General features: G+C 48.4%; 1 protein-coding gene across 5 annotated transcripts in view; it reads left to right on the top strand.

Moving 5' to 3' along the window:
- AGPAT4 (1-acylglycerol-3-phosphate O-acyltransferase 4) overlaps positions 1–14,134 on the top strand; it is a 126,193-nt gene that overhangs the window by 34,329 nt on the left and 77,730 nt on the right. For all 5 annotated transcript variants that reach the window (XM_006932131.5, XM_019831459.3, XM_011282550.4 and 2 more), the window contains exon 2: positions 2,438–2,702. In XM_006932131.5, the coding sequence (XP_006932193.1) occupies positions 2,525–2,702 (178 nt within the window). In that variant the 5' untranslated portion in view covers positions 2,438–2,524. The remainder of the gene's footprint in view (positions 1–2,437; positions 2,703–14,134) is intronic.

The following is a 14,134-nucleotide window of genomic DNA, read 5'->3' as shown; positions in this document are numbered from 1 at the left end:
AAGTCGAGGAAGGCAGCATTTAATTCCCTGCGTTTCCAAAGTCCACTATCTTCCTTTTCTTAGTGTTAAGTCAGCATAGCAAAGGATTTGCAAAATACTTCACACGTACTAGATCGTAGAAACCTAGGGAAGAATCCTACTTCTTTTGGCCAGATTGTCTGGAAGCTTTTAGTGGCTCATCTAGGGACAGTGAATAAAGCGCATGAATATTCAACATCGTCCTGTAACTGCTGCCACACTGTAAACCAACGTACATCACTCCTCTTTATGTGGCTTCTAAAAGTCAAGTGCATTGAAAGGGGGCTGCCAGCTTAATGCCTACTCATTAGAGAGAGACTGAGTGTGTTGGAACCAAGTGTGTCTTAAGGAGTTTGACAACCTGGAGATGTTTGTGGGAAAAGCCACCTGGGAAAGGTCAGAGACGTGATGCATCAATCAGTCCCCGCAGACCCTTGGCTTTGTGCCAGAGAGCAGGGCTTCTGGGGGGGTCGGGTGTCTCATCTGACTCCAGAGAAATCAGGCCCAACGTTACTTTCCACTTCCCCCTACCAGAAACATATGGAAACCAGGCGGGAGTGCCGTGTACCTTCCAGATCATCTAAGCAAGTGTAAATGTTCTAGAGGAACACACCTTATGTCTGTCCTGCTGCCCACGGCCATCTTCAAAACCAGTCTGGGTGACCAGAAGCAAGTCCCATTCCCCACTCTGAATATAGCTTGTGATTTTGAACTCCACTGAAGGCTGCGCTCGTTTTTGCCTCTGGGGTCATCTCTGAGCTGCTCCGCAGAGCCCAAGAGAGCTCCCCAGCTCCCCCCTGGGAACAAAGCAGCCCAGGCAGGTGCACAAGAAAGAACTTGGAGATAAGACAGAGACCTATGATTAGTTATGGGCTGTGACAACCTTAGGCAAATCACCCAACCTGTGAGTCATCTCAGTTTCTTATTCTGAAGAATGGGATAATAATAATACTCTTCTCATTAGATTCATGGGAAGCTTAAAATGATATAATAGATGTGAAACTATTATGTAGATTTTTTGGTGTTATTAACAAAGACTGATCTCTCCACTATACTGTTGGAGGGTTTATGCTAAGTTTGGGCTGCTTCTAGAGAAGTTTGCAGTGAGATCCTGCTTCTAGGAGAACCAGGCTGCTGTGCGTGACTGCCTCCGCTTTCTTCCTTTTGCCATCAGAGTATTTGAAACTCCTGCCTTCACGCTTGCCCTCAAAGGCTTTTTTCGCCACACTGTAAAGTCATATCATTATTCCATTTTGGGGTCGGAGACTGATTACCAGGCCGTGAGTCTGGCTGCTATTTGAGTTTCTTTCTGATTTTAGAACTCTGTGTGTGTGTGTGTGTGCGTGTGTGTGTGTGTGTGTGTGTGTGTGTGTGTGTGTGTGTGTGTGTCAGGGGTGTGGTGGGGGTGGTTCTCTTGCCTTCATACTTGGTCATTTGTGTTTACTGATATCTCAAAGCCCATTCCTTGTCTACCTTCATTAAATCATTCCACATTTTTTTTTTAATTAAGCTCCCCGAGGGGCGCCTGGGTGGCTCAGCCAGTTAAGTGTCCGACTTCAGCTCAGGTCATGATCTTGTGGTTCATGAGTTCAAGCCCCACGTTGGGCTCTGTGCTGGCAGTGCGGAGCCTGCTTGGGATTCTCTCTCTCTCCCTGTCTCTCTGCCCCGCCCCTGCTTGTGCACTCCCTCTCTCTCAATATAAGTAAATAAACTTTTTAAAAAAAATTAAGCTCCAGCTATGTGCCGATGACTGCTCCAGTCACTGGAGAGAAAATGATGATCTTCAGGAGAACCGTGTACTTGGAAGCAGTGACGGTGCAGAAGGGGGAAGAGCAGAGGGTGTCCTCCAGGGACACACTGGGACAGGTGCTTCGGCAGGCAGAGGCCACCCCAGGGGTATCCCTAAACGTCACGCGGGCCAGCTTGCCAGAAGGGACGTTGGAGCAGGCAGGATCTGGAGGAAGAGAAGTGGGCGGGGGAGGCTGTTCAGGCAGAGGTGGCAGCAGGAGGGGACACTGGAAACACAGCCTCTGCTGTGATCACCAAAGACAGGAGCTCGCACAGCAGCCGAGCCGCAGGACTCGAGCCAGCTCGGCCACCTGTGAACCTGGCAGCCGTAGAAGCCGTGGAACCGCGGCCGGGCTGCTTACCCTCCCAGGACCTCGGTCCCCTCCTCTGTGCTAACAGTCCCAGCCTCATGGGGTGTTAGGGCAATGAAAGGAACTATTACTTTTAAAGGGCTGAAACCCGGCCTGACATAAGTAAGCGCCACGTGACTGCCGAATAAAAAGAAACCAACTCGTGTACAAAGTGTTTCATTGTAAGAGTCTATTTTAAGAGGGTTTTCTCCCCCCCCCCCCCCCGACTCTAAAAGCACGTCTTATATTTTTGTAACGTGTAACACTGGTTTGTGTTCTAGACACTTTCCTGGGTGGCGGACCTTGGTTCCCTCTGGAAATATTCTCCTGCGAGTATTTATTTGTCTGAATCAACGCAACCCCGCGCCATGGACCTCCTCGGGTTGCTGAAGTCTCAGTTCCTGTGCCACCTCGTCTTCTGTTACGTATTTATCGCCTCGGGGCTAATAATCAACACTGTTCAGCTCTTCACCCTCCTCCTCTGGCCAATTAACAAGCAGCTCTTCAGGAGGATCAACTGCAGACTGTCCTACTGCGTCTCCAGCCGTAAGAGTCTCGTTTATTCTGTTTGTATCCTCACCGCTGCGGGGTGTCGGAGACAGGGCTGGGAGCGGCTCCCCGGGCTTGCCCGGCGGCCCAAGCTGCTTTTGGTTCTTTTGTGTCCGTTCCTTTGTTTTTGGTTGGGAATGTCTGCTTTGTCCTCACTCTTCAAAAGCTAATTTTTGACCGAGTGATGCCAATAGCCCACGGTGCAGCTCAACAGGCGCAGAACAGTCGCCTCTGGAAAGTAAATCTACATTCTGTCTGTGTTTTCATTTTCCTCCTCAGCGGCAACCAGTGTTAACGATTTCTTAGTTGCCCTTATGGAAATGGCATTATTTTGTGTACTGAGATCTTTACGGATTTATGGCTCTGATGTGTGTATGCAGGTGGGTCTGTGTGCATATGTTTGGATACATAATGTTTTTAACAGCGAAATGGCAACGTAGCGTATTGTTCTTTTGCCCTGCATCTTTAACTTTTTATTTTGAGATAATTGTAGACGTACCTGGGGTTGTGAGAAATGACACAGAGAGCTCCCCTATACCCTCCAGGCAGTTTTCCCTAGGGAGAAATAACTTCTTGCATAACTACAGTATAACATCCCAACAAGAAAACCAACAGTGACACAATCCACCAGCCTTATTTAGATTTCTCCGGTTTTATGGACACTGATTTGTGTGTTTGTGTGTCTGTGTTTGATTATACTCAGCTATTTTAAACGTGACTAATTCCACTGGCCCGAATTTCAAAATTGAAGTAAAAAGAAGTAAATCAGAATATTGGGAGTGCCTGGAGATGAGTTTTGTTGTTGATTGACCTTAAACCTGTACCTATTCTCAAGAGTACGGAAGGCAGTGTATCATTACCAATTATATATATGGGTGTGAATATATTTAAAAATATGAGCTCTTTCACATCAGGTAATTTAAAAATCTCAGCTATATTAGATGCACCAAGAGTCCAAAATTATTGGCATCTTCCTGAAACCCTTTAAATGAAGCAATTAAATGTGAATTTGAATCCAGACAATACAAGCTGCTTACAATTATCCAAATGGATTACTCCTGATCCAATCAGTTATTAATTTAAACCTCAACATACCGACTTCTGACAAGAAAATGATAGAAACATCCTTATCCGTGATTTCTTTCACCAACTCAGAACTTACAAATAAATCTCTCTGATACTATTTCTGATAGGGTGTCAGTGCTAGACGCCTAAGTCTTTTATTAGTGTGTTTTATATAAATATGTCGTGAAGATATTCATAACATCCCAAAGGCAAGCTATAACTGCAAAAAAAAAAAGAGTCTTGAAGACATTTGTCTATGGCATATTGGATGCGGTACCCGATGCCCCAGTACATAATGCAAGTCTCCGTGTCATACATTTTACTCTCACGTTGGTCTGTGGTACTTAGGGAATGACTCTTCAGAGCACGGTGGCCGTAGTAAGAGATGTCTGAGCTGAATTGTAGCTGTTTGAGGAGAGAAGAGTTTGCATAGTCAAGAGAAGGCGATCACCGTCTGAGACGTACCTTATGATTTTAAGGTAAAATTTTAACTCCGGTAATCGGCATCTCTTTAAACAAAACTCAAATTTAACAAAGCAACGCTGATTGCGCTCTTCATCGAAACCTGTATTTATGTGATGCGCACACACCTGTGAGATACCAACATCTGTCAGTTTGCAAGCTGAAACCATGCCTGTTGGCACCGTCACAACCCCAACCAAGTGTCAAGCACGTGGTTCGGAATTGGGTTTCTCATTTGGAGTCAAGAAGAAAGAGGTAGAATTCGGGAGGTGAGTTCCCAAGAGTACTCGATTTTGCTTGTAGTAGGTGGGGAAGACACCCAAGGCTATGGCAGGATAAGGTCCAATTCTTCCGAGAGTGCTTTAGCCCACTTGTTTCTGGTGGAAATTAAGATGGGGGACAAATTCAGAAAGCAAGTGCATTTTTACCCATCACAAATTGATGGAGTGATTTTAGAATAATTCCAAGTGGAACTCAGGAACTAACCATCCAAGACAACTAGCATTTTCCCCACACAGAGTGTGATGGACAGACAGTCTCGCTACAAGGCCTGGGAGTACATCCATCCACGGTGTCCCAGAGGAAAGCTTCTGCAGGCTCTGGACTGAATAGAAGCAGGGCCGTTGTACAGCTATGTGAATAGAGAAGGGAAGGAGCAGCCGTGGCTCCTGGGGAAGGAGAACATGGTAGGAGAGAAGGGCAATGCATCCCGGGCCCGGCTTGGGGGCACCTCATTGTAACGAGTTCCATGCAAAGCAGATTCCTCACCCCTGCTGCCCTGGCATGTGTTACACGGCAAAGCTACTCTCCTTCTCCTTCTCCTTTCACTTGTTCTAGCTGGTAGATGTCCTTATTCCCTGAGTGCTTCACAACCACAACAGAGGACGTGTAACACACAGACCGTGGGCCGTTGAAGGTCACGGGCTACGGTCCGTGGGTTCCTCGGCAGCTTGGAGTAGGAGACGGTCAGGTTCCTTCTGTTGGCTTCACCCTCCTCCTCTTCTCTCCAAGTTGAGATGAAAACTGTCTGTGGGGTTTGGTTGTGCCTTCTGGCGTATGAATCAGTCCGAAGCTTAGAAAATCGGCAGCAGCCATCCCTGGCCACTGATATTTTAAGAAAAAAGGCAGAATAAATTGTCTCCTGGAGACTCAGGCCCCCTCCCTCACCCTGTTCACTTTACCAACAGGGCTGTGTCATCATCCCTTTTTCTTTAAATGTTTGTTAAGAGCTTGGTGTTGTGCCAGGTAAATCCGAAGTAATCCGCAGCCCTGGCGTGGGGAAACGCACGTGCCAAAGGCCACACGGATGTGAATGACAAGTGGAGACGAAATGCAGCAAAGACAGCGTGGTTACTGGCAAGACACACGGGGCAGAGAATTTCAGTCTAGCGGCCAGGACTGACATCATGAATAACAATTGGAAGGCATGTTTAATCTAGATGGCTGGGTTCGGGAGGGTTGTTGTATCTCACTTGCCCCTAGATTTGCCCGCACGAAAGGCTAAGACAGGCAGGCAGCTGAGTGGGGACGGGCAGGGTGGAGTCAGCTTCTGCAAGGAGAGAAGCAGGAAGAAAGGGACAAGATGCGAGGCAAGGAGTAGAATTGAATTACCTTTCCGTTGCACAGGATGTGCCTTTTAATATCCAGGGAAAGGTGGCCAAGATTGGCTGGCTTGTTTTTCTTCCCTTCTGACACTGCAGGTTTAAAAACAACCACAACCAAAAAAAAAAAAAAAACCCCAAAGATTAAAAGAACCTGTTAATGGCAGAGTTTTTAAGAGGGGGTAGGGCAGGGGGGGACTACAGATGACTTAATGTTTCAGCAAGGGAAGGACTCTTGGTGAGCCCAAAGCAAAATGGAGACACCCCTGTTCCCTCTCCCCCACCCCGCACCCCCCCAGCCCCGGGGCCTCGCTGCCAAATTCCCTGCTGCTCTTCACTAGCCCTGTGCAGTTGCCATGCCATTTAGTTCCTCCGGACTGAGGCGCCCACGGTCACGATGCCTGCCTGACGCACAGCTCCAGGGCCAAGGCCGCACGGTGGCGAGGGGGCAGCCAGCATCTACGGTGCCAAGGTGTACAAGAGAACGTCCTACCTTCCTGCTTACAGCCTGACTCTTCACTTCTCCCACGGTGGCACTTAACTCCTTGGATAGGTAACTCCAAAACACGAACTCACATTTGAAGAAAAGGAATGGGGTGGAATTGACCAAGATTCCAAGATTTTTCTAGTTAAGGGTTTAGATTTTTGTTTTTGCCCTTGGGAAGATGTTCCCTCCTGTCTTTAGCACCCCTGCTGCTCCCCTGACCTGGTTGATGGCCACCTAATCGGTAGTAGGCAGTGGTTGAGCATGACGAGAGAAGCGAGCTTCCGGTCACCACCTACATGTGTCCTGCCTTGGAACAGACGCTGGTTTTCCTGCTGTAATAATAATACACGTTAGCAATGGACTCTGGGGTGTGTACGTCACTTCGGAGTTGTGACCTGAGGAGAGGGCTCGGCAGTCTGGTGAGCTTGGCAGAAGTCAGTCTGTGATCCTCTCTGGAAGGATCAGGGCTCAGGAACTTTTCAGAACAGCCTCAACAAAGGCACGCACACGCAGGCAGGGTGGAAGCTCTGAGACGCCCACGAAGCTGTGTGTCCCCGAGGCATTCGATTCCGGGGGTGCGCGTGAATCGAAGACCATGGGGAGAGGGAGGTAGCCCCATCCCCCTGAGACAGAGACCAGATTCTTCCCCCAGCCAGCACGCGTCATGGGTGCGAGAGTGACCCAGCAAAGAAGGGGCCGCTGTAACCTTTTCCGACATGACCTTGGGAGAAACGATACGTCCTGTGAACCTGGCAGCTGGCTGATCCACGTCTCTCTCCCCAGCCTGGTTGAGGGCAGGGCTGAGTTTCTCATTTCAGTCCAAACTGATTTCTCACTCTTCAGTCCTGGAGAGGTTTGACCCCTCCACTTGCCACAGTGGTCTCTCCTCCAGGATGTCAGAGAGGTTCTTTGTCAGATAATCCCAAAGCTCCTAGTCTTGACCCTGCACACGCTGTCTTGGCTCCTGCTGAAATGTGGGTCTGGGGGGGACCTGCCAGTACCTCCGCTGGGAGCCACGACCCGAAATCTGGGTGTTGTCATCACAGGTCTCCGGCTGCATCCTTAGCGGGTGCCAGGCGGTGAGCACCTCCCCGGAGGGCACAGATGCCGGGCTGCGGATGGACAGAGGCAGAAAAGCCTACAGTTGGCGCTCTGTCCTTTGCTACAGCTCTGTGGTCGGATGGTGGCTTCCATGAGTGGTCAGTGAAGGGACTCTGAGGACTCATGATAGGTGCCTCAGCGCTGCCCCTATGGATTAGCATTCTAGAAGGCAAAGCCTAGCTCCCTGAGGGAGCCTCAGCTCTCTATGGGGACCCCTTCCCCTCTGCGCTCTGTCACCCGCTGACACCCTTTGCGTCCCCTGAAGTGCATTGGCCTCCCCACCCCCAGCTTTACCGAGCAAACGCTGCTGGCTTCACCTGGAGTCACCCTCTGATGGCTTGACCTGGGAGATTCCTCAACGTCCACGGTGATGTTGAACGAGTGCTTTCAGGAACCGGCAAAGAGCGTCCTCCTCCTCCTAATCCCCCCTTCTAAGGAGTATACCCCTGTGTCGACCCAGGCGATGACAGCAGAATCCAAAGACAAGATCCATGACATGAGAAGGATCGAGCAACAGAGATCCTATGCTACGTAGCGTTTGGGGTTTTTTTTCTGGTGATTTATTCAACAAGTATTGAGCACCTATCATGTGCTGGGCACTGTGGTCCCGGGGACATAGTGGTGAGATAGGAAGCTCTGCCCCCAGGGAGCTTCCAGTCTGGTCTTCTAAAGGTCTCATCATAACATCTTACAAAGGCATCTTTAATGCGTCCTGCCTGCCACATGCCACAGCCGTCATTGTTCCCGGGCCCAAACCTTCCCGTTTGTCCCAGGATTGGGCGAAGCAGATCTCCTCCATTTTCTCCTCACTTAGTAAGGCCTCTTGGATAGCACAAACAGAAAACCATACCAGGTTAGCAAGTTAGCATTCCTACAGGAATATAGCCGAAGCGATCCAGAAATTGACTGAGGTTAGATCTCATTTAAAATTCCTTACAGAGCAAAAGAACTTGAGTGTCTGAATTTAGACGACGCCAGAATGATGCACAGGAGAAAAGTAAGGGCATGCTGGCACGTGTAGGGTGAGCGGAACAAACCTCAGGTCCGCCCCTTTATTCTGCGGACTTCTGCCCAGCTAATAGGACAAGAGCACCCATTGTTCTAACACTGCTCTGAGTCCTTAGGCACAGAGAGGTTAAGCAGTTTGCCCAGGGTAACCCAGGAAGTGGGGAAACCGTGATTATATCCAGGAAGCCTCAGCACAGAACTTCTCTGCCGGGCTACCAGTGTGGCCTTGGGGCTGAGGACCAGGCTTCTGGGCTGAGGCCAAATGTCCAAGTGGCGATTGTAGTACATGACGTTCCGCAGGGCCGTGGAAAAAGGAAAAGGGAAATCATAATGGGTAGTTATTTTCATTTCTAATCATTGCTATCACTGCGGTCTGTGTGTTGACTGTGTATTAGGCAATTAGGCATCATGCTAAAACTTTTATATCCTTTACCTTGTTTGAGGCTATAATCCCTCTTTTGAGGGATTTTGAGGCAATCCCCCATTTTTTGGCTCAGTTAACTGAGGCTCCGAGAGGTCAAGTGACTTGTCTAAGGTCAGACAGTTAGTAAGTAGGAGAGCTGAGGTCCCAAAATGCATTTTTTTCTACCATATTTTGAAACAAACATAGATAGTGTGTGATAAGACTTCTTAACACCCATGGCTAATGTCAAACAAACATCTGCTAAGATCCACCCTGGGCATGTTAATTCACAGTCTTGGCCCCAGGTGACCCTACAGGATGCCTGTCCCTGCTCAGCAGGTGCTCTGGTCGGTTGCCCTGAGAGAGATCCAGTCTCATGAGGAAGGCATGAGGACACAAGCCATTGTGGAGCATGACAGAAAAGCTAAGGTGGAGGAACTCAGGGAACAGAGGAAGGGACAGCCCATCCCGTGAGAGGGTAGAGTCGTGTTCTACTGAAACATGTCACTAGCCAGGTGTTACGGAATGAGGAGGATTTGCGGTGTGTTAGCAAGAAGAGGAAGGATGGTCTGGCCTGAGGAAAAGGCATATTTTAGCGTCTCCAAGGGACAAATGGGTTTCTTCAGGCCGTCGGCCATCAAAAGGAGGGGGTCCTCCCAAATCCCATCAAGAACCTTCCTGTGTCAGGAGACTGGAGCCAGCTGCAGCCCCCTAGGCCAGGAGGACAGCAAAGACACGTGTGCAGAGTGGACTCGAAGCTCCTGGTCTCCTAGATGAACCCCAAGTGTTTGTCCTCGGGAATTCCAAGCGTTATGAGCATCAGTTTACGTCAGGATTTATTTCTGTTTTGCTCTAAGCAGCATTGTTCAAAATGTGCCTTGAGAAGCTGTTAATTTGGTTTCTTCTTCTTCTTCTTCTTTTTTTTTTTGAAAAATCTGTTCACACATAATCTTTTATAGAAAGATATCCAGCTGGGTCTTCATTTCTTTGAACCATCTTATACCCTAAGTATAATATTAAGTAAAAATAGCACGATGCAAAACTGTACAATATAATACCAACCTCATAAATATAGGCTGGACATAAATTCATCAGAGTGCCATTTTTAGGAATTATAATTAGAAATTTTTTTAATTGCCTTTGTATTTTCCCAATGTCTTCTATCTCATACGTGGAGCATGTCTTCTAAAGTGAAAGAAACCAAAACAAAATAAAAACCCAAACACCAAGAAGAACTAAATAGAGAGTGGCTTATGGAAGGCAGTCGAGGGGGGAAATATTAAGTGAGCCCTTTGTGTGGTAAGGCTGGGTATAGGCTGGGTGTGGCGAAAGTCACGGAGACCCGGGTGACGATTTTCGGGCCCTACCTTCCCGGGATCGCATACAGCACGGTGAACCCCATCACAAATACTGCAGTGATTCAGTAGAAAGGAAGTGCGAGGGACATGTGGCCCCAGAGCCGCGTGTTCAGGTTATGGGTTGAGCTGCGTCCGCCTCCCCAGAGGCTGCGAAGTCCTAACCACCCGTGACTGTGAATGTGGCTTTATTAAGAAACAGGGTCTTTGTCGATCATCGAATTAGGAGGCGTTCAGTGGGGTGGACCCTAAGCCACTAGCACTGTGTCCTTATAAAAAGGGACAACTGGGACACCGTGACAGATGTGCACTGAGCAAACACGGGGAGACACGTGGGGAGACCCGAGGCGGGAGAGGTCTGGAGCAGATTCTCTCCAGCAGCTTCAGTGGCAACCAACCTGCCTACACCTCGATGTGGGGCTTGTGGCCTCCAGAACTGGCACAGTATTTCTGGTTTTGAGCGCCTCGGTTGGGGATAGTTTGTTATAGCGGCCCCAGCAAACCAGCACACTTTCCTTTTCTAAGTCCTTTTCCTTCCGCTGTGGCTGTGAAACACAAAGTAAAGCCCAATCCATGGGCACCAGTAAGTGTGGACACTGCGTTTATTTCACCTTCTTCCCCCTCGCCTGGCTTCCGCCCACCCTGGCTTGTTTTGCTTGGAAGCACAAGAAACAGGTCACGCAGCTAGCCTTGTCCTCGCTTGTGGACCAAGCCAAGGACTCCCTTAAAGTCAGGGATCTCGGTGAAGTGGGGCTGGTGACACGGCACGCGGACGGCGACGCGCTGGCCCGGAGGAGGCAGTCCGGCTCGGGTCCAGCCATGATTGGCATGTGGATCTTCCAGTGGATAGAGATGGCTTGCATGCTTCTTTCATTCTTTATTTCTTCTATTTCCAACTGGCGTTTATTTTTATCACTTTAAGTACACTATTCAAGTCCAGATCTGCTTTGGCTAACCACCAAAAGCAATCTGCCTGGGAAAAATAGAATTAAATGTTTCTTCAGCCCTGGAGAAAGGTCTCAGAAGTGTCAAGGAAAGGGAATCGCTTACATATAATGCAATACTTGAGTCTGTCTGAGTAATAACCTCTCTGCCATAAAGGAGGTAGCGAATCTTTTCTCCCCCTACTTGCCTTGCATAAAGAAGTCATAGCAGATGAAGCAATCTCAGCGAGGCAGTCTGTTCTGGCCTCCATGTGCCTGGATTTTGTATTCTCAAGTATCAAGGATGGCGTCTGCCCAGCTTCGTTCAGATACGATGTCGTCTCTTCGTGATCAGTGTTACACTCCGTGCACCTCCCGACGAGACCGTTAGCGCAGAACTGGCCTTTTTACTTTGCTGAACTTTATCACGCACAGCTTGTTACAAAATTAGTTCTTTGTACCGCCACCTTTTTGGGGTTTTTTTCGGGGCGAAGAGGTATTGGGGTTGAGATCTAACGACAGAAGTATGTTACTAGCTCAGTCCCCTCAAGAAATAGCTCAGCCCTGTGCTTCGTGTTCCTGGCGATTGCAAGCACATTAAATAGCCAACTGGTCGTATCTTTTGTAACTGATTCAGTGAAAGGAGCATGTTAAGTGACACCGGACTTGTAAAAAAAGTTTTTAAAGAGCAATGTAACTGTAGAGCATATGCCACGTTCAACTTGAGTCACATCCGTTTCCGTATCTTAAATATATGTGTGTGTGTGCATATATGTTTCACACACAGTAGAGGGATATATATTATATATAATATATAGAATCTTTTGTATAAGAAATTACATTTTATTTTTTTTAGTTTATTTTGAGAGAGAGAGAGAGAGAGAGAGAGAGAGAGAGAGACAGCATGAGTGGGGGAGGGGTAGAGAGAGAGGGAGAGAGAGAGAAACCCAAGCAGGCTCCGCATTGTCAGCACAGAGTCCGACGAGGGGTTCGAACTCACGAAACTGCTAGACTATGACCTAAGCCAAAACCAAGAGTCAGACGTGCTTAACCAACCGAGCCACCCAGCTGCCCCTGGAAATTATATGTTAGATAGGGAGCCTGAGTGCTCCAAATTTCAAATAGGGGTAGTAAAAAGACAGCAAAATTAGGAATACTTATGTGATATTGAATTGTATGAGCAGACGCTTGACTTGGAGCAAGGTGTCTTAGCTGTTGATGTGGTTTATAAATAAATTAATTCTCAGCCAAGGTTGACATTTGTTTTTGCAAGCATTAAGTTTCACTTGTGACTTAAGTTACAACTTTCAAATTAGGTTATAAGTTGGACTTGGGTGTCTCATAACTTCAGAAGACGATGGGGTGTGGGTGTTCCCCAGGAGGTAAACAAGAGAAGCCATTAGGGTATAGAAAGAAATTTCTGTTTCTAATTTATGTTTCTTTGATCATATATACACGGATAAGAGAAAAGACATTTAAAATATTTTATATAAAACATCAATTGTTTTATACGTAACAATTTACATGTGCTAATAGTGCATATTTAATTTCTTTTGCTGAACCAATCAAAAGCATTTGGAGACCACTGCCTTAGCGTGTGGATTTGGGTTCGAGCATGCTGACGATAGAATTTAAGTGACACAGAGTTTGAGGCAAGGAAGAAACAAGCTTCATAGACGTGAGTTCCAAAGAAACGGAAAGACTAATGGCAAAAAGTATTTCCCTGTTTTCCTCTATTTCAGTTTATCTTGGGTCCAGATGGGAGACGAGGCATTTTCAAACAGTTTGAGGCATCCTTTCTCAGGCTCTTTCCCGGGTCTTCAGAAAGGAGGGGAGCTATCAGATTAAAAGTATTCCCTCGCCTCCGCATTTTGTTTTGGAGAAAAATAACGATTTTTTCCGTGTTTTATCATAATGTTTTAAAATACATAGTTGGCCACTGCCCATCTCAGTGTGTCCATCCCGTGGGAGGCATGGAGTAGAGTGGGTCTTCTCTCTCATTCTCGGGCTGCCTTCGCGGTCCCCATGCAGCTGTTTTGGGGTGGATTTATTTGGATGTCTTGTGTCTAGGGCTGTGGGGCAGGGGTGGGGGATGTCCTGCTCTGGTGTTCCCGGAAGGAGACTGCAGTTGGAGCCTGGCGTCCTGGTTTCCTGTGCACTGGCCTAACCAGCTTGGTGACTGGGCCTTGTTTTTCCATGCGCAAAATGAGGGAAATAAAATTTAACACGCTATAAAAATGTAAGGTGAAGGTATTCTTGCTGTTACTATGCACTCAGTCAGCAGGTGTGGGCCAGATGGGCTTGAGTATGCCCTACGAGGAGCTCTGGGAACCTGGGATGGGGGAGGAGGGAGTGGTTGGGAAGGTGGAGGAACCTGGGAAGGGAGACCGGCCTGGGAGGCGCCATAGCTGTGTCAATACTAGCAGGACATTACGTGGAGAAGGGACTACCGATGTAGCCCATAGCCTGGGAAGGAAGGAGACGGGCATGCGGAAGAAGCCACCCAGACGCATCTGTAATGGCGGAGACTGGGGGCAGCAAGGCGGTTTAGGAAACGGGGAGCCCATCCCCTGGACTCTGAGGAGACCGGGAGACCTTCCTTTGCGGGGAATGTGTTACAGGGCCTTCTTCAAACCACCTGTCTGCGTGGAAAACTTCCGAATCCCTTCGACGACCTTCCGAATCCCTTCCAACATTAAGAATCTGAGTCAGGAACGTTCATGGAGAAACAGGGCTGCAGGGTGCCTGCCACATCCTGGGTGCTGAGGAGAGAGTGTTGGAGGCTTTCTGCTGAGGTAACCCTCAGAGCTCAACAAACGATTGCAAGAATACGGGGACTTGCTTCAGAAGAAGTAGGCGTGGCGGGGCGCCTGGGTGGCGCAGTCGGTTGAGCGTCCGACTTCAGCCAGGTCACGATCTCGCGGTCCGTGAGTTCGAGCCCCGCGTCGGGCTCTGGGCTGATGGCTCAGAGCCTGGAGCCTGTTTCCGATTCTGTGTCTCCCTCTCTCTCTGCCCCTCCCCCGT

Source organism: Felis catus, chromosome B2 (assembly GCF_018350175.1).
Source record: "Felis catus isolate Fca126 chromosome B2, F.catus_Fca126_mat1.0, whole genome shotgun sequence".
NCBI lineage: Eukaryota > Metazoa > Chordata > Mammalia > Carnivora > Felidae > Felis > Felis catus.
Note: the sequence above shows the minus strand (reverse complement) of the source record. Positions and strands in the feature narration are given on the sequence as shown.